Source organism: Paraphaeosphaeria sporulosa (genome assembly GCF_001642045.1).
Source record: "Paraphaeosphaeria sporulosa strain AP3s5-JAC2a unplaced genomic scaffold CC84scaffold_6, whole genome shotgun sequence".
NCBI lineage: Eukaryota > Fungi > Ascomycota > Dothideomycetes > Pleosporales > Didymosphaeriaceae > Paraphaeosphaeria > Paraphaeosphaeria sporulosa.
The window spans coordinates 2,153,611-2,171,988 of record NW_017253365.1 but is presented as its reverse complement, the minus strand read 5'-3'; the positions used below and the strand labels follow the sequence as shown (position 1 = coordinate 2,171,988).

Below are 18,378 nucleotides of genomic sequence, written 5' to 3'. Positions count from 1 at the left end.
CCCTTCTGTGCGATTGCGTAGATCACAACCAAAACGCAGGATGGTAGCTCAATGAGACATGGAAAATGTTAACGTAGTGGTATCTTATACTCCCCCTTGCCCCGCCCCCGCCCCCGCCTCCTCCTCCCCATCCCTCCACTTCTTCCGCCACCACTTCAGCTTAAGCCAATCCCCCAGCCCCTCCTGATCCCTTCTCTCCCCGAACCCCCACGTCCCGCGCCTCCTCACATCAGGACTCGGCGGCGCGTCGGTATCAGAATAGGTTTCGTCCTCCAGGTCCGGATAGTCCAGCAGCGCCGCCTCGCTATGCGCAGGTCTCTTCCCCCGCGAGACGCTGCGATCTCGGGACATACCCAGCCCCGCGCCGTCGAACCACGAGCGCCGTCGCATCTGGTTCAGCCAGGTCGCTGGGTTGTTTTTGCGGCGCGCAGGGAGCGTGCCTGAGCGCGGTCTGCGCCCCAGATCTGCCGAGCGCCTGAGGGGGGAGGGCAGCGTGTCTCTGTCGTTGAGCTCGTTCCAGATCTCATTCGTCTCTTCTGAGATGGTCATTCTCCGTCTGCGCGGAGGTCTGCGGGAGGATGGGCTTGCGCTAGGGCTGTGTGATTGCTTTGAGTGTATGGATGGCCGCTTGTCTGGGCGATGGGTGACTGTGACTGCGGGGCCGGTGGGTGCGCGGGCGAGGAGAGGTGTGCGCTCGTCGATGCTTTGGCGCTTGCGCTGGTCGACGATGGCGCCGTGGAGGCCGGGTTGCTGCTCTTCTAGGTCTGGGGACGCGGGCTCGTCTTCGAGGATGCCGTGAACAAGACCGATGCCGGGTGTAAGAGCGGTTTGGGGCATGGGTACATGGCCTTTGTGGCGTCCTACGACTGGGGAAGAAGGCTCCTCGTCGCTCTCTTCCAGACGCCAACTCAAACAGACTACTCCGGCTAGGAGGATGGCTGTTCCAAGGGCCAGTAGGCCGGCGTGTAGGCTGGTCAATCTGGCGGATTGGTGGAAGTAGATCAAACCGTCTATAATGGCGATGACGTTGTAGACGCAGAAGATGAGGGGATATAAAACGCTTGTGCTGCAAAGCTTCAGTCCGCGGTGCATGTAGTATAGCTGGGTTAAGGCAAAAGCGACGAGGCCAATGAGGATCATCCAGGATTCCCATCGATTGAACTGGTTGTGGCGGTCGACGATGGTGCGGACCAGGAGCTCGACCGCGCTCTTGGCGATCAAGAGGGAGTGGGCAGAAAGTATGCCACTGACACAGCCGAAGAATATGCCACGGACTAGCTTGACGCGCGGTGTTGGTCGGGGGTAGAGGCGCTTCAAGAGCCAGTTCGCGATGATCAAGGCCAGCACAATGACCAGGGTGACAACCATCCACAGTAGGAACTGCGTGCGTCCTAGCAGCTGTAGCAGCTGGTCGAGATTATGGGAAGGTTCGCTTATGGCTCCGAATATACCGATGAGGAGGGCTCCTCCTGCTACGAGTAGGGTCCCGGCCAGAGAGTGCTGTGTGAAGGGCTCGCTCAAGACGACCGACGCGCATATCGAGTTGAAGACGAGGCCGGACTGCGCGCGTTAGTCTAACGGGGCCTTTTGCATGCGGTGGGCGACCTACGGCTTGCAATGTGGATAGTACGGGCAGTGGTAGAGTGGTAATCTGGATGGTGCTGCCCACGATGTTGGCCACTACGAACATCAGCATTCCCAGCTGTGCAAGTCAGCGCCGTTCTTGTCCCCCAAACATGGCATTGTTCTAACCTGCCACCTCCGACGCCGGTAAGGCGGTCGCCGCTCATAGTCGTCGTCCTTCTCTTCCTCGAGCAGATGCGACTTGCGCTGCAGGGTCAGGCCGATGCTCTGAATGCAGGTGGATGCGAGGCCAACGATTACTCCGACCTGTGCAGTGCTGTCAGATACGTGTGCTGTGGTCGACGGCGCGCCCGGGGCAGCTCACAGCAATGCTGGCGCCCGCGGAGAGCTCCACCATGTCGTTCGCGGGGGCTGGGAAGGCGCTGCGTGGCTGCTACCTCGAGCGTAGAGACATGCTGTGCGTGGAGGCGTAGACGGGTTCGTGGGTGCTCGGTATGCGTCCAGCGCAGCGGTGCGTCCGGGTGCGTCACCGTGATAATCGGCGGCAGGCCACGAGACCGAGGATTGGGCGGCCGATGCGCGGGCGGCAGGGATGCGCGGCGTGACGATGTCGGCTGGATCGAGGGCGGGCGCGGTGCAGACGGTGCGCAGAGGAGGCAGTCGCGATGCAGCGTTGCCGACGGCGGGTTCCGCGAGTCGGTGAGCGTGGCAGGTCCTGAGTGTTTGAGGTGCTGGTCCGCTGCTGCTAGCCCATGCCGGCGTAATCGCGGGCGCCCTCGACTGTGGCTTGACCTGACCTCACCTCCCAGGGCCCCAAGTCCAAGCCCAAGTCCAAGCTCCAGCTCCACCACCAGCGACCATCTCGACACCTGCACCCCCGCTGCAGCACCCTCCCGAGCACTCTCGCCAGCACACGCCCCCGAGCCGCCGCCATGTCGCAAATACACGCCCTCTCCGACGACCAGGTAGGCTGTCCCCCCGGCGAGCGCCTGCTGCAGAGCTCCCCGCCCTACGTCAACAGCTGCTAATGCGTCACCGCGCCAGGTCGCCGGCGAGCTGAAGAAGATGACGGCCTTCATCAAGCAGGAGGCCATGGAGAAGGCCAACGAGATCCGCCTCAAGGCCGACGAGGAATTCGCAATCGAGAAATCCAAGCTCGTCCGCCAAGAGACCGCCGCCATCGACTCGTCCTACGAGAAGAAGTTCAAGCAGGCCAGCATGTCGCAGCAAATCACCCGCTCCACCGTCTCCAACAAGTCGCGGATAAGGATCCTGTCCGCCCGCCAGGAGCTGCTCGACAGGCTGTTCGAGGACGCGAGCAAGAAGCTGGGCGATGTGTCCAAGAACAAGAGCAAATACCAGGGCATTCTCAAGAACCTCATACTAGAGGGCGCCTATGCGCTCAACGAGGATAAGCTCCAGGTCACGGCAAGGAAGGCCGACTATGACGTCGTGAAGAAGGCCATTGAGGACGCTCAGACAGAGTACAAGAAGAAGGTGAACAAGGAGGTTGCCATCACGATCAATGAGAGCGATCCATTGCCAGAGGGATCGTAAGTAAATCGATTCACGAGATTGCACAGCACTGACAGGATAGGTCTGGCGGCGTCATTATTGCTGGTACCGGCGGAAAAATCGATATCAACAACACCTTCGACGAGCGACTCAAGATCCTCGAGACCGACGCATTGCCCAGCATCAGGGTCACGCTCTTCGGCGAGAACCAGAACAGGAAGTTCCGCGACTGAGTAGCTTACGAACCGGGGGTGTTTGTTCGACCATCAGAGCTCCAAGTGTTGGCTCTCCAGCGTATGACGGCGGCTCTAGATGATGTTATCCGGCGATATCAGCGTTTCACCAGCTTACGACCTCCATGTCGCATATGCACGTGCGAAGGATTCGACCTGGAAGCTGTTTGTAGAATATCTGGGTGATTAGCGGTCCAATTTGTATACACCAGCTCAGATGTCCATGCAACCTGTGAAACGCTGGCTAACCTCTGTTTGAGAATGAGTGCAGAACTTTTCAACATTGCTCTGGGCTCTTATTTCGACCGAACCACTGGGTCGTTGGGAAATCTCGTCCACCAAGTCCATTATGCCACCTGCGAGATCTGCGGACTTGAAACACATGAACAGTATTATGGATCCGGTTTAAGACGCTCGGTGGAGCCATGCTTCCATCCAACAGAATTACGCGCCTGCAAAACTAGTTTTCGCTAAGATGTCTAGCTATGCACGAAGAGAAAAGTAGATGACGGAACAAAAGAATTGAATCCAGATAGACGCTCACGTCTACAGTGTGGTACAAAAAGCATTCCAGGCCGTTGCCAACGCAAAAAGAATTGGATTGTTGACCGTGCCAGGGGTCGAACCTTTGATGAATCGTTAGTAAGATTGTCTTGTAACATCAGAATTGAGGATACACACCTGGAATCTCTTGATTTACTCCTCGTAGTCAAGCGCCTTGCCATTGGGCCACACGGCCGATTTAATTTGATGATGCATGGGAGCAATACTCAGTATCTAAAGCTTGCAAAACGGGCGAGGGAAAAACCCGGAGGTCTTCGGCGAAAATCCCCGCTAGGAGAACCGGGTTTCTGCTCCCCCAATGTCAGGACCCGATCGATACAAAGTTAGTGCTATTAACACAAACATTCACAAGCAGCCATTGCCGACATGGTGGCATCTGCCCATGAGTACATGTAGTTTCGGCCTTGATTGCGCTACTACCCATGTGGTTAGTCATTTCCGTATCTCATCGCGGATCCTCTTTCAGGCAGTGCAACCTTCCCACTCAAATCGAACTTCATGGACGTCGACTCAAATGCTTCCGTCAACCCGGTCTATGGTGATAAAATAGACGGTAATTCCATTCGGCTCCTCAAATTCTCGCAATCTCAGGATGGCAGACTCACTGGCAGACTAAAGAAGTTCGCGCTTGCCCATGCGCCCCATTTCTACAGTGCCAGTTACACTTGGGGCGCTAAAGCATACTCGGGTACCGTCATCGAGTTGAAGACGGGACAGCTTCCAGTCCTTCAAGGTCTTCTGCCGTTTCTGCGGATGGTCAGTAGACACGAAGACTTTCACGATGAGGATTGGTGGTGGATTGACTCATTGTCCATTAACCTTGCGGATGGACAGGAAAGGGAACAGCAAGTGCAAATCATGGCCGACATCTACAAAAAAGCTAGGAGGGCAATGGTCTGGCTGGGAGAAGAAGTTGAAGACGGAAGCGATTGCACTGGTGCTATCGATTTCCTACACTATCTACAGAACCTGCAGCCTCTGTTCAGCGGGAAAAATGCCGAATACGTACGCAACAATCTCCGTTCTTCGGGTATGTCGGTACAGTGGGCATCAGTCAGCAATCTTTTGAGCCGCCCGTGGTGGACGAGAGTTTGGACCCTTCAAGGTAGGCAGATTGCTTGCCACGTGCAGGGTCAAAATACTGACGAGAATGTTGCAAGAGATGATACTGCCTCGAGAGGTAAAGTTTTTCTGCGGCAATACCTCGATATCCCGCGGCAAGTTCAAAGCGGCCATGTATAGCATATTCCTGTGCAGCGTGGGAGACCGCGACATGGAGGTGGAGCTGATACCACGACAAGCGTTTGATACTGCATTCAACCGGAGAAGAGTGCATCAGTGGCATGTGCATCCAAAGGCTCGCGGCATTGCCCTTGTCGCTGTTCTTGCCTACCTCGGCAATCACTCTGCTACTGATTCGAGAGACAGAGTCTACTCTGTTCTGGGGATCATAACCGCACGAGACCGAAAACTGATAGGCAAACCGGAGTATACGACTACCGTCCAACACCAATACTCAAAACTCGTCAGATCATTCTACGATGAATACCAAAACCTAGACATCTTGTGTTTCTCCCACCTCTTCAGCCGCTATTCCGGCCCAAGCGATCCTGGATACGAGAACGCAGTCCCTTCTTGGGCTCCAGATTGGAGGGTGTATACGGAATTCGCAAGTCCTGTACCGCTCATGGCAAGTCAAAGTGCTAGCGAGCAGCACATAGGGAACTTCAGGCCACTCCATGGACAGAAGTGGGATGCCATGTACGACGCCCCTGGGCAGCGCTTACGAGATAAAGCAGATGTACGCTTCCACGATAATCTAAAGGAGCTGTGGTGCAATGGGGTTATCTTAGACAAGATTGAGAGCGTCGGCGCGCTCGGAGGCTGCGATCCGCGTTGTAGGAGCTTTGTATGTGCCCGAGACGAGCCCCTTCACGGCCTGGTTCAAGGCGACATAAGCATGCACAAGAGGACGTTGGAAAGCGCAGACCTCGTTTCAATACTGACTAAAATCGCCCGATCTCTTGTTCTTGGTCGTCAAGACAAGTATCTTCGCTTTGTCGCCCCACAGTACTACACGTCGGACTTTCTCGTCCTTTGCAACGCCTGTCTGGAGTCTGAAATACTGCCAGAAGATCCTGGAGAGACCGCTATTTCGACATTCGCGACTTGGTTCCGAGGAAATCGGCATCTACGCCTCGGTACTCACACTCTTGAAGAATTGGTGGAAAACATCATCTCCTCTTCGAATCCACCTCTGTTTGATTCCCTGCCTGTTCCGTCCATACACCCCGGCTCTCGTTCAGATCGTCTTCCGATGTACCCACCCAACACAAGCGCAGACGCCAACTCAGACTACGCGGACAACTTTCTGTCTCGTTTCTTAGACACTATCCGCAAGAAGTCGCGGCGGCTGATGGTGACTAACGGAGGTCTTGTAGGCATGGCGCCTTGTAGAGCTCGACCCGGAGATGCTGTCGTAGCACTCTTCGCATGCAGCATACCGCTTGTTTTGAGAAAAGCAGGTGCAAGAGACGGATGGCAAGTCGTCGGAGAAGCTTATGTAGATGGATATATGAATGGAGAGGCAGGACAGCTCATAAAAAGGGGGACGAGTAATATTCATCGATTCCGATTGGTATGAGACGATTGAAGACTCAGACTAAGGCTGGTGTGCATCATATCGAAGCACCTTTCTGGGAAGTTCATTCGCTGCGGCGTGACGGAAAACGTTGCTATGAATGTCATAACGAAAGCAACAAGAGCTGGGACAACAACAATTGTGGCCCGCACAGGCTGGAGCTCTTATCGCAAGGCTCAGAAATTCCATGGTGCACCGTAGTCGCGAATGCTCACATCCGCTACCCGCTGTACCGCACTGCCGCCATCCCAATGCGGCAAAGCAGTCCTGCCAAATGACATCGCTCCATCCGCGTCTCCACCATCAACCACATGCACGCGATGCGTTCCGGATGCCACTTCTGTCGTTCTAGCAAGTAGGTGGCTGCAACTTGCAGGTGTGCGAACCACTCAATTGCCCTGATAACTGCTACTTCTAGTAAGGTGTAAAAATGCGGAGCATAGCGCTTCGAATTGGTCCACTCGTCTAAGATGGACATGTGCGGAGCCGCTGGTTCGTGTTTGAATAAGCCAGAGGTGATGGCAGTACCCGCGGCATGCTTCTGGAGTTGTAGCTGAGGTATAAAATCTCGGCCAGACGTCACTACTATACGATTGACTACACGCACATTCCCTCATTGCTTGCATTTCACGCAGCAGACGTTCAACTCACATCTCAAATCGGGCAAACACGCATACGAAAACACACCATGTCTTCACCGGGCATGCACCACTACCCCAACGCACAAAAGGAGTTCAAGCCCCCGCTCATCGCGAACGAAAATGCATACCTAGGCGACGTCTTCTCGAGGTCCGGGCTCACACACTGCTCTCACCCTTCACCCCACTGACACCCTTCCAGCGATAAGATCAATCCCGACAAGCCCATATCAGCAGGGTTCTACCGACTCGAGAAAGGCACACCCCTCGTATACACCTACACATACGACGAGATGAAGATTATCGTCGAGGGCTCGTTCCACATCTCCGACGAATCGGGCAAGAAAGTCCATGCGAAACCCGGTGAGTTCCTATCATGTCGGTTCTGTTGGATGATAGCTGATTGGGACAAGGCGACGTTTTCTTCTTCCCCAATGGAAGCAAGATCACGTTTACGACGGATGACTATGGGTTGGCGTTCTTCACGGGTCAGAGGAAGGAAGGTGCTTCGTAGGGGCTGAGATTGAATTGAAAGTTGCATGGGTTACGATGTGATCATAGACCTCCCAAGCTGTTGAAAGAGTGCCGTATGATTTGGAGTGTGAGATTACATGTGTGCTTCAAGGCTGGTTACGTCATCTACAGATGGATCTCCTTGGCGCTTTAGAGAAATGTAACGTACACATTGACACATTGCGCTTCTGTGGACCCTGTCAATCAATGCAGAAGTCACGCCGTCGCGACCCTGCCTAGGTGAGAGGCTCCGAAATTAAGGCAAAGATTTCCCTCTAGATTCGACGTCGTCAAACCATCACGAGCCATGTATAGACGGGCTTCTGAACTATAGTACGTCCAAAATCGACTGTTGAAGGTGCTATTCTAAAATCCCTGATACTTCATCCAGACTCTTGACGTAGGAAAGCTCTGTCGATCTGCAGGAATCCATCAACGGTTTCGCTTGTCAAAATCCATAAATACATGTGCATTAAGAACGATGTGGGGTCTACGGGTGTGCGCCGCACATGTGATGAAACGCCGCAGATTACTCAGTCACGGTCATCACAACTACTGACATGGTGCGCAATAGCTTCCAAGCCATGACAAAGCATCATCAATGAGACAAAGAAGCTGCTTGTTCGAGAATTGAGACCTAGAAGCCACCAAGAGCGTGGTTATACCTCCTCCAGCGAGTAACTACACGCGTACGTATGACTTTCCCCAGATCTGCAAAGCACAGCCACAAGCGTGCGTACCACAATCTCCCTAGTTTGGTTCCGCCCCCTGCACCTGCATGAAACGGGCGTTTGACCTTGATTAAACCGGAAACGCAACATGAAGAGCACATCTTCATTTGATGACTGCGCATCTTTCTCGCCGCTCGTTCTGCGCTCCTCCACGCACGCCGAGATGCGGATGGCAAGCCTCGTCGCCTCCTTTCTGTGCTCCATTCCATCCCATCGCTGCACCGCGCGTCGCGCCACTTGACTGAGCACCCGTTGCGCACAGCCTCGCCCGCCGCGCCCTGCCACCCCAGCGACTTGCTAACCTCCTCCGACCCCTCGGCTTGCGCGTTCTTTTCAGTTCTTTCTTTGGCCTTCTCTTCACACCTCATGGCTACAACACTCGTTATGCGCTCGCTGCTGGCGGCGCGTAATCCGTTAGACGATGCCAAAGACACTCTCTCGTCGTGGGACAAGTGCATGGCCAAGAATTACTGCAAGTCAGTAACCAGCGCAACGCCTGGTCCCGTTTCGGTCGGTGGCTAACGGTTGGCAGATGGCCGGTGATTGTCGCTATTATCGTAGGAGGCATCATCGTGCTCTCGGTGGTGCTGTGCATAGCGCGCTGTGTATGCTGCGGCGCGGAATTGGCATGCTGCTGCTTTAAATGCTGCACTTGCTGCTGCCCCTCGGGCGGAAGATCAGGCCACAAGCGTGTGAAGACACCTCCGCCCCGTCCATACGATGCCTCAGCCTACTCAGGGGGCCTACCTCCCGCGCCTGTCCCCGTTCCTATGGATACGCGGCCGCCGCAACAACAGTACCGATCGCACGCCGCTCCTACCTTTAGCCCAGCGCCAGCGCCTACATTCAACCCCGCGCCAGCACCTTCTGTGTCTTCGTACAACACAGCACCCAAGGCCGAAGCGCCTCAGTTTGCCAGATTCGACGCACACGCGCCACCAGCCAACGAAGACGCCCTGCCTGCGATGCCGAGCTGGAGAGACGCGAGGACTACGCATGTTGAGGAGGAATACATTCCCGAAAAGCGGGACGACGTGGAGATGGACAGACTAGATCAGAATGGAAGCGTGGCGGGGACATCCATGGCAGCGGTAGCAGCTGGCGGGGCGGCACGAAGGTCCCCCGGTCCCGCAAGATCTCCAGTGCAGCGCCTCCAGGCGGAAGAGGGGTACGGGGACCCGCAGGGTTATCAGGACGGTTCTTATGCGAACAATGCGCCGCGACGCAGTCCCTCGAATGCGCCGAGCGGTTACAGCAGTGCGTACAGTCAGCAGGCGGATGGTTACCGCGGTGCGTCGCCGGTAGACCAGTCGCTGTCTCCTGCTCCACTATATGGTGCCGGAGCCGGCTACGCGCAGAACAACCAGCAACACGACCGCCGATCACCAGGCCCGGGCTACAACGGCTCATCTAGACGCTCGCCTGGTCCCGGCTACGACCAATATGGCCAATACGGCCAACAGCAACAGCAGCAGCCGCAACAGTACGGCCAGCAGCCGCAACAGTACGGCCAACAAAATACCCGACAATCACCTTTCCCGCTAAACACCAACAACTACGGCTACACCACCAACAACCCCCAGTACAGCCCTAGGGACGTCTCGCCCGTGACTCCCAGCAATGACATGTACAACACTGGAGTCCCGGCCGCCCTCGCTCCCGGTCGCGATCCATCCCCAGTGTACGCTCCGTCAGGCTCAACGCGATTCGAGCCCCCTGCACCATCGGGCTCCCCTGCGCCCGCGTATCCCGGACAGCAAACATACGGGGCTACCGAGGCAGCCCAGCCCGCACAGACGCCGTATAGAGCGTATACGCCCGCGCAAACGCAGGATCCGTATGCCGGGGGCGTGCCAAGGAGACCGGTGGATGGATCTTGGAAGGAGGTGTAGATCTTGCCAGCAAGCATTTTAGTACGTGCATAGCGACGGCGTTAACGGATTCTTTGCGTATTCCCATGGTCTGGTTTGGGCTGGCTATTCGCCTTTGCATCAGCCGCGTCGAATTATTTAGATGTCACATAAGGGCCGGAAGTAGGATTTCTTTTCTTCTTGACTCAAAAGCACGCTGTTGCTGATTTGGATACCTTTTCTACAATTACCATCCTCGTTCTTTTCTCCGTGACCGTTCCAATGGCTATGGGGAAGAAGGAACCACTATCAAACTCTAGCAACTAAGCAGCAAAGTAAAACTTTCCGGTGACGAAGAATCTGCTTGCATGTCGAGCGTTTGATATCGTTCTTTATCATTGGAGGGAAGCGCAACACGCGTTCGAGCGCCACGATGTCCGGGATGGTAGCTTTTGGCGCAGGTCGACTCGAAGTTTGGAATTGCCAAACGCTTGAGAACATAGAGGTTAGCTACTCCATCCTTCCCCAAAAGGCCGAGTTCGAAAAGCATATGGCCGCTGTCGGCGGACAACTCGGCGTGTACTTTGATGGTTCCAAGCATCCCGTCAGCGCAATCAGACTTGGATCTAGCGAGGATAGCAACTAACAGTGCGGTGATAACTAAGAGAAACCTATTACGTGGGACCACGAGGTTAGGCGCAGTTGGTGGCTAGGCGGGAGCAGGTGCGATACAGGAATATGTTATACTCACCTCATAGGCGGCAGTGGCACGTCCGCACGTTTGTTTCAGCAAACAATTACCTTCGTCTGGCTAGGTATGAATACACAATGAAATAGTGTCTTTTCTTCCGCAATTGTAATGCCGAACATGAACGCCTAAATGAGTGATTCGAGCTATAGATAGACTATTTGATGCAAATCAAAGTTATAGTAGCCCTAACACAAGTTAGAATGATTACGAGTCTAGGAGCACAGTTTCCAATTTCTCGCCTGAGGACCTAGCCCGCTCCCTGGTGTGCTTTTGCAATACCTCCTACCTTTCTGTTTCTAGTAGCATGTTTATTATCTGCTCCCTATTCCGCCCACCTAGCATATGCTTACGGGGAGCCTAAGGATGGAGGGCTAACGTAAAGTAGCAACGAGGGTAGGGTGGGAAGCCAAAGCCAACAGGTGAGGCGTCTTAGGGGTAAGTGGTGCTATGCATTGCGCGCATGGACATAGGTATTGCTAATAAATGTAAACCCCGTCGAGGTCATGTTACATATTGCATTGGTCTCAGCGCACAATTGCATATCGCCATAACATTTCAACACTAGAAAGGAGCATCGCCGTGGAATTTAAGGTGTAATATTATACTTCGAAGTCACTCAGAACTACTCAACCACAAGCCTAGTATGTGGATCCCATCTGCAACCTCCTTGTTCCCAGTATTCATCCAGCTTCCCGCAGAGCCTCAACTCCGCATCCTAACCTTCTGTTCAACACTCACTATGTATCAGACGATGCATACCTCCATGCTTCGGACTGAAGCCAAAAAAAGGTTGTGAGCAGATCCAAAGGCTTACTATCTTATCGAGGCGTCCAGGATCTTTGGAGGTGGAATCTGGAGGCTGCAAGCGGACTACGCTTCCCGTTGCGAATAACTGGCACCGGGTACGTTATCGACTCGCAGACGGCGGCGGATGGGAAAAATCATCACATGCGGTTTCAAGCGCAAGACAATCCTCATGCCCCCTAAAAGATTCCATGGCCCAGTTAGCGAATTCGAGCGACTTCAGTATGAAAGCAGTAGGAGCAGCATAGTGCTGACTTGGTGATAAAGTTTCAGTGTGACGTATTCCCTGAGGCACTACGATGTATTTTCGAAGAACGCAAGAATGGCTTAGAACAAGAGGGGAGAGTGGTAGCGAGAAAGGCAAGGAAAAAATACGTCGGTTGGAATAAGGGAGTGAGAAGAGAAAAGAGATGGAGCATGGATGGTTATATTGATTATAGAACGATGAGGCATGGTACACAGGAATGAAGGGAATAAAGAGTGAGCTTTGGAAATGGGTTGCTGTCCTCATGGATCGGACGTGGGTTAGACAGTAATCGGGAGACGTGTTTCGTAGAGAGTGTATCTGCCTAGAGCTATATAGGCAACTATATTCTATCCCAGGGCGGTAATTACAGTAAGGCTGACTGGAATTACTGCCGACGTTTTCTATCGTAGGGCAGTATATGGAGTGTGGTCTCAGTCTAATACACTGGCTGTTCTGAGATATTTTGGCTCTATCCTAAGGATGGAGGTAGGGTAAGACGGCGACGGAGAGAAAGGGGAGGAACAATTGGATGTTTTCTACATGGGAACACGTCATGAGGGCGGAACGAGATGCAGAGCCGGAGAATTGTGAGTAAGGCGGTCCTGATAGTACTGACCGAGCCGAGTGCGTTTGACAAAGGGTAAGGATGATCTTAAGGCTGACTGAGCGAATAGATTGCTCCTTTCAGAAGAGTACAGTAACATGAACAACAGGCTAAGAAATGTACGGCTAGCACAGGAAGAGGACATTGTCAGTAGCAACGTTAGAATCAAGTCACAGAGGGCCTCGCTGCACTGCTGGCGATTCTTGTTGGTTTGATGATGTTGATATTGATGTTCATATCTAGACTCTAATAGAGTCCAGACGAATAAGTAAGAATTACAGTTTTTCAAGGCAATGCCAGACAAACACAATGGCCTTGTCAGCTTGTAGAGATCCCCTAGTTTAAAATATCTATGCTACTAAATCAAAAATGAACAGCTTGATGCAAGAGGGTCTTTTGGCTTCAACATAGGCTATACCCGTGCTGATGGAGAGAAGCCTAGAAGCAAAAGCTGAAGAAAAGAAATCGGGAAGATGAATATGAGACATAAAAGAGTGTTATCCAGAAAGTGTTCGTTAAAGTTACTAGACCAAAGGGTTCGTTCGTCTTCAAATACTTGACAGAATGCAAGTACTCATCTAGCCGATTAGGTGTAAGGAACTTCTTGCCTGAAACGCGCAGTAACTGTTGAGAACAGCTGCACAAGTACTCACTAGTGGTTGCGCAAACCGAGACAGCGAAGTTATCATGATCACCTGCGTTTGGATGTATCTCTCGTCAGTGGCGTAGTAGTGCAATATGTGACACAGGAATGCAATCGACAGCCCGCGCTGACCTAGGAAACAGCCACCCATACACTATTACCATAGAGACTAGGAAGTCTTTCACACCCAATCCCATCACGACTTCGTGTCGGTCACAAAACCAATCCATCCCTAAACAAAACTATTTATTATTCATCCACCACACCGCAGTTAGCAACACCCCTCTCTAACCACAGTCCATGATTCATCACCCCACCAAACGCAGCCCCTCGCATCGGCTGCCCATCCAGACGCTCGCAAACCCACGGTACCCATCGGCGCTTCAACCTTCCGTCGCCGACCCAACCTACACCGACCACGGTACACACGCCCGCCACCACCACGCGAGCCCACTCAGAGGATGTTCGACAGGTAGATGCTAACCCAAACCCCAACATGGCGACCCAGACATCCTCTCGCGCTCCCTCCCGCCCGATGGCGCCGCTTACTGCCTACGGCCGCGGTGCGGCCCCGCACCGCACCTGCACGGAACGGTACGGCTTCCACTTTGCGGTACGGTACGGTGGAGATTGCCGCCTGGACATGCCATGACATGACACCTGACAGGGCATGACAGACGTGTCGGCGTGGAGACTCGACGCGAGGAATGCAATGCGAATGGAACTGCATGGTGCAGTGGTGCACTGCAATCCGACGCTCGCGGCGAGTCGCGGCGTCATCAACGGCGGCGTCACAGCATGTGGGAAACTCAGGGGACATGTGCGAAGGGCACGGCGAAAGTACGCGTGAAGTGTAGCGTGAAGTGTAGTGTCTGTGGTTTTGCATGTGCTGCACGCGGGCAAAGGGAAATGCGCCAGCGGGCTCGGAGCATTGATGAGATGCCTGTGACCAACAGTCGTGGTTCCATACCAAGCGTCTTACTGTGCAATTGCTCCGACGCAGTTTTCTAACGTGATGTGGTTATCTTAGGATGCAATGTCTCAACAAGGACGTGTCAGCTTGCTTTGCTGTACGAGGATTCATAAGGCGAGGGCCAGACTTTGTGGCCTGAGGATTGTAAGCTTGGGCAGGGGATATCCTTGCACGAGAGAGACCGCAATGAAGGCAGCGCTGAATAAGCCTTGTGACACATGCCGTGGGACTTACATTGTTCTTGTTGAGCAAGCCAGAGTTACAGTTTGAGGGTGAGCGGTGTAGGAACTGTATCGCATGCATAGCAAGTTTCGTCTGAGTGAATGAGTGAGTAAGTGAGTATGTAATTGCATTGCACACCCTCTCCTATCCTCGCAAGCAAGAACAGAACCCGCCAACACACTAGCCTATCAAACTTGCAAAGAACCATCCAACCAAAATTGCCAAACCAAGATACGTAGACGCAGAGGCAGTTGCAAAAGCAAACTAGCAGCAAAAGACCACCCAAATCATGACTAGGAAAGGACAGTGCTATCCCCCCAGTGACTAAAAGAAAAACGCAAGCATAACAGCGCAGCAGACAAATTGAGATGACTAAAAAAAAAAAAAAAAAAAAGCAAGACGGAACGAGGAACTGGGAATCTCAAAGAGCACAAACAACCACTGCCGAGCACCAAAGCTTCGGGCCCCATAAGCACCAGTGAGATGCAGGATGTTCCCCTTCTAAGATCGTTTTTGCGCTTCAAACCAAAGAGAGAAAAAACTTCAAAACCGGACCCGATTTCATACGTATCGATCGCAAGGCACTGGTAGATAGAGACTCCGCCCTGTGGCCCATATTAAATATTCCCACCTTCTGCTGAAAGACCTGTTGAGTCATCATCCCGAAATCGAAGGCTTTAATGTTCCGCGAGCGGGAGACGTTATGGAAGAGATGGACGGAGATCGAGGAGAGCGTTTCGAAAGGGCGTAACGCAGGCGCAGGTAGAGACCCGGAAATTCTTGGAAACGTGTGCTGGGAAGCAAAAGACGACCGCCCATATGCGTCGATTCCAGTCCGTAAGATTATTGGGGAGATGCCACGGACGGGAGGACTTGACATTATACAGAAAAAGGAGAGAAAGTCGTGTAAGACGAAGAAAGACGCTATGCTGGCAGAATCGACTCGCACAGAAGCCAGTTCTGGAGCCAGATTCGATGCTGTTCAGTCCGCCTACATGGGGCGGCGGTTAAGCATGTTCAGCATATTCGAGTCGGTCGAGCTACGTCCGTTTCCGCTGTCACTGACAAGGTCGTTGATGCGCATGCCGGGCCGGCTAGCAGGCTGCGAGTTGGGCGGAGGGGTGGTGCCGTCACTTCGAGGAGGTAGCGGCTGCAGGCTGCCGTTTGTTTGCGGAGGCGGATAGTAGGCGGTGCCACCCGGAGTCGTGGGAGCCTGGGACGCGTGCGGCGATGAGGATGCGCGACCTGCTTCATAAGGATATGCGCTGGGCGGAGACGTGCGCCGGGGAGGTTGTGGCGCGTAATACGGCTGCTGACCATGCGGAGGCGGAGCGCTAGAATAAGAGGCAGACGAGGTCGCTGGAGACGCGGCGTTAGGAGGTTCTGGATATGAATATTCCGGTCCAGCGCCGCGATGAGCGGGCTGTGAAGCTGCTGAACCTGGCCTCGGGGGAGGCAGGGTTGGCGTGTGAGGCTCAGGGTTGGGCCTCTTTCTGCCATTCAGCGCATCACGGCTCGCGTCATCATATGGGGCAGGGGGACCATAAGCAGAATGAGCTTGGTACGGACCTGGAGGGGGACCTGTGGGACTGGGCAGATAATTGGGCGGTGGCGGCGGCGCACTTTGCTGCTGGCGTGGCGGCTGGGCATAGGCCTCGCCGTGTTGCGACGGTGGCAGTGGCTGCCCGTACGCACCGTACATGGGCGGAGGCTGTCCCACGCCGCGCCAAACCGTGTGCGCAGGCACGAAAGCCTGTGTCTGGGCCGAGACAGGCGTAAAGATGCAGTCCTGGTTGAAGCGCATGCAGTTGGAGCAGCGGCCGTCGTCGGTAGCTTCAAATCCCGAGCAGCGGATCTAAATCGAGTGAGAAATATGGTTGAGGCAGAGCATTTCCAAACCTTACCTTGCGTCTTCTGCAGTAGCGGCAGGCAATGGCAGTTCGCTGGCGCGGAGCCGGCGGCTGGTGATGCTGGTTCATGTAGCCTGGGGGAGGCTGTTGGGCCCTATATGGGTCGGGCTGGGGAGGAGCCTGATTCCATTCCCCAGGCCCTGGGAGACGGTAGGGTTGCTGAGGCTGGTGATGGTGCGCCGCCATGTCCGGGCGATGATCTCGTGGTACCTGTGCCGGGGGAGGAGGGAGAGATGTGTTCATCTGTTGGCGGCGGCAGTCAGTATATGAGGCTTCGGAGGAGTGGGCCCAGGCCCAGCTGGTGTGCACATGACTCCGACTTACATGAGGAGGCGGCGGGTAGGAGCCGTGGGCAGGCTGCTGCGAGGTCGGGGGCTGCCAGTGCGTGGGGAGCTGACCTTGGCCACCCTGGTGAGGGAACATGGCGACGGCGGCGGAGAGGGCGGTGGTGGTTTTAAAGGTGGCCTTGCGGGGTGCTGGCCGTCACGCAGACCATGAACCAGGGGAGGCGAGTTGGGGGTGTCGTTGGTTGGGGAGCTGTGGTGGTGGTGCGGGAGATTGTCTGGCGCGGAGGGCGCGGTCGCACAGGTTCTAGCGGGCCGCGACGACGGCTGCAAGTCAGAAAAGCAGGCAGTGCAGTGCAGACGCGAGGGTTGGGTGCGGCAGGCCAAGGGATGGGGGGGTTGGGTGCGGCGTCGGACAGCAGACGCGGTGCAGTGCGGTGCGGTGCGGCGCTCGCAGACGTTCTCGAAGGCGCGTGGAGAATGTTGCGCGTGGAGAAAGAGGCGCGGATGGGAGACCCAGAGGATTGGAAACGAAAGGGAGGAGAGGGTTGCGGCGGGCGGGCGATTACTTTACTATTCCGCGCCCGAACTCCCAAAGCGGCGCACGGACTGGGATTTGTGCCTGCTCTGGCACGCTGCGGGCTGCTGGGGCCGCGCTGGGCAGAGGCGGATCGCAGAGCCAGCCGTGCTCTAGCGCGAGGGCGAGGGCGACGGCGACGACTGTGGAGAGGTGCAGCGCGCGAGCGCGGCAGGCCGGACGGCAGCCAGGGACGCACGCAGGCGCAGACGCCGACGCAGCACGACGAACAGCCGCGGGCAGCAAAACGTGCGCCGGCACGAGGAGCCTGTGTGCAGCGTCGCACCGTGCCGCTGTGCTGCGCAGCGGCTGCAGCGCTCTGCTTCGGGCGGCGGCGTGCTGGGGTGCGCGACTGGGCGGGCATGGGCAGCGCAGCAGCCCAGCTCCAGCAGCTCGAATGGCGTTTTGTGCGGGCCGAGCGAGCCAAGCTGTCCGGGAAGACACTTTTGATGCGGGAGTCGCCGCCGCCCCTTGCAACATGCACGCGAGAGGCCTGCACGATCCGCCTAGCCTCGCTGCGCCAAACCGCCCACCGCCCACCGCATGCCAGCGCCCACCGCAGCAACCCAGGCCTGCCACCGCCGACGTCCCCGTCCACATGCTGGATCCACCCTCCGCCCAGACTGCCTGCGGGCTCGCCGGCGACCACTCGCCGCCGCTGCGCACCATGCGCGCTTCCACGTTGCTGCTCCACCCCTCACCCGTTCGCTCAGAGGTGTGCGCACCGCCCAGGGCCCACACCCGCCGGCCGCTCCCACGCTGCTGCCCTGCTGCCCTGCTGCCGGCCGCCATCCTTCTGCCCTACCTCCCAACCTGCTGTGCGCGTCGTCGCGTGGTGCCGTCGGCCTGCCTGCTCCGTCCATTCTGCCCGTCTGGGCGCCGTCTCCGCTCGGCCCTTCGCACACGCCCATCCTGACCCCCAAGATGAGGATGCGCGACGGCCACCTGGGCCACCTGGCCTCCGAGGCCAACCAGCTGCGTCCCGCTCCCTGGGCGGCGGGTAGCAAGGGCCGCATGGCAAGTAGGGCTGCACGCTCGTGCGCCGTCGTGGCTGCACAGGCGGTCATTTCCTGCTGCCAGCCGTGGCGCCGTGT

At 55.6% G+C, this 18,378-nt stretch overlaps 7 protein-coding genes and 1 pseudogene across 8 annotated transcripts; 5 read left to right on the top strand and 3 right to left on the bottom strand.

Annotated features, from left to right (window-relative positions):
* Positions 1-84: 84 nt before the first annotated feature.
* CC84DRAFT_1260362 (uncharacterized protein) lies at positions 85-2,304 on the bottom strand (the record flags this gene model as incomplete). Its single annotated transcript, XM_018184984.1, has 4 exons — positions 1,949-2,304; positions 1,753-1,890; positions 1,610-1,702; positions 85-1,560 (listed from the first exon to the last, which is right to left on the bottom strand). The coding sequence occupies exons 1-4, from the start codon at positions 1,979-1,981 to the stop codon at positions 85-87; spliced, it is 1,740 nt and encodes a 579-aa protein (XP_018035483.1). The 5' UTR covers positions 1,982-2,304.
* Positions 2,305-2,516: 212 nt separating this feature from the next.
* Positions 2,517-3,332, top strand: CC84DRAFT_1093312 (ATPase, V1/A1 complex, subunit E; the record flags this gene model as incomplete). The annotated part of the gene is made up of 3 exons (XM_018174506.1): positions 2,517-2,549; positions 2,629-3,137; positions 3,182-3,332. The coding sequence occupies 3 exons, from the start codon at positions 2,517-2,519 to the stop codon at positions 3,330-3,332; spliced, it is 693 nt and encodes a 230-aa protein (XP_018035482.1).
* A 605-nt stretch (positions 3,333-3,937) lies between these two features.
* CC84DRAFT_t53 lies at positions 3,938-4,071 on the bottom strand (annotated as a pseudogene). The gene has a single exon. The product of its transcript is annotated as a tRNA-OTHER (tRNA).
* Positions 4,072-4,394: 323 nt separating this feature from the next.
* CC84DRAFT_1187957 (uncharacterized protein) lies at positions 4,395-6,540 on the top strand (the record flags this gene model as incomplete). The annotated part of the gene is made up of 2 exons (XM_018180966.1): positions 4,395-5,001; positions 5,057-6,540. 2 exons carry the CDS (start codon positions 4,395-4,397, stop codon positions 6,538-6,540), a joined length of 2,091 nt encoding a protein of 696 aa, XP_018035481.1.
* A 685-nt stretch (positions 6,541-7,225) lies between these two features.
* CC84DRAFT_1092743 (uncharacterized protein) lies at positions 7,226-7,689 on the top strand (the record flags this gene model as incomplete). Its single annotated transcript, XM_018174480.1, has 3 exons — positions 7,226-7,326; positions 7,378-7,538; positions 7,589-7,689. The coding sequence occupies 3 exons, from the start codon at positions 7,226-7,228 to the stop codon at positions 7,687-7,689; spliced, it is 363 nt and encodes a 120-aa protein (XP_018035480.1).
* Positions 7,690-8,785: 1,096 nt separating this feature from the next.
* CC84DRAFT_1218492 (uncharacterized protein) lies at positions 8,786-10,311 on the top strand (the record flags this gene model as incomplete). Its single annotated transcript, XM_018183007.1, has 2 exons — positions 8,786-8,895; positions 8,952-10,311. 2 exons carry the CDS (start codon positions 8,786-8,788, stop codon positions 10,309-10,311), a joined length of 1,470 nt encoding a protein of 489 aa, XP_018035479.1.
* A 5,193-nt stretch (positions 10,312-15,504) lies between these two features.
* On the bottom strand, positions 15,505-16,846 carry CC84DRAFT_1218491 (uncharacterized protein; the record flags this gene model as incomplete). Its single annotated transcript, XM_018183006.1, has 3 exons — positions 15,505-16,368; positions 16,418-16,666; positions 16,748-16,846. 3 exons carry the CDS (start codon positions 16,844-16,846, stop codon positions 15,505-15,507), a joined length of 1,212 nt encoding a protein of 403 aa, XP_018035478.1.
* A 71-nt stretch (positions 16,847-16,917) lies between these two features.
* CC84DRAFT_1177211 (uncharacterized protein) lies at positions 16,918-18,288 on the top strand (the record flags this gene model as incomplete). The annotated part of the gene is made up of 1 exon (XM_018180274.1): positions 16,918-18,288. The coding sequence occupies one exon, from the start codon at positions 16,918-16,920 to the stop codon at positions 18,286-18,288; it is 1,371 nt and encodes a 456-aa protein (XP_018035477.1).
* Positions 18,289-18,378: the final 90 nt, after the last annotated feature.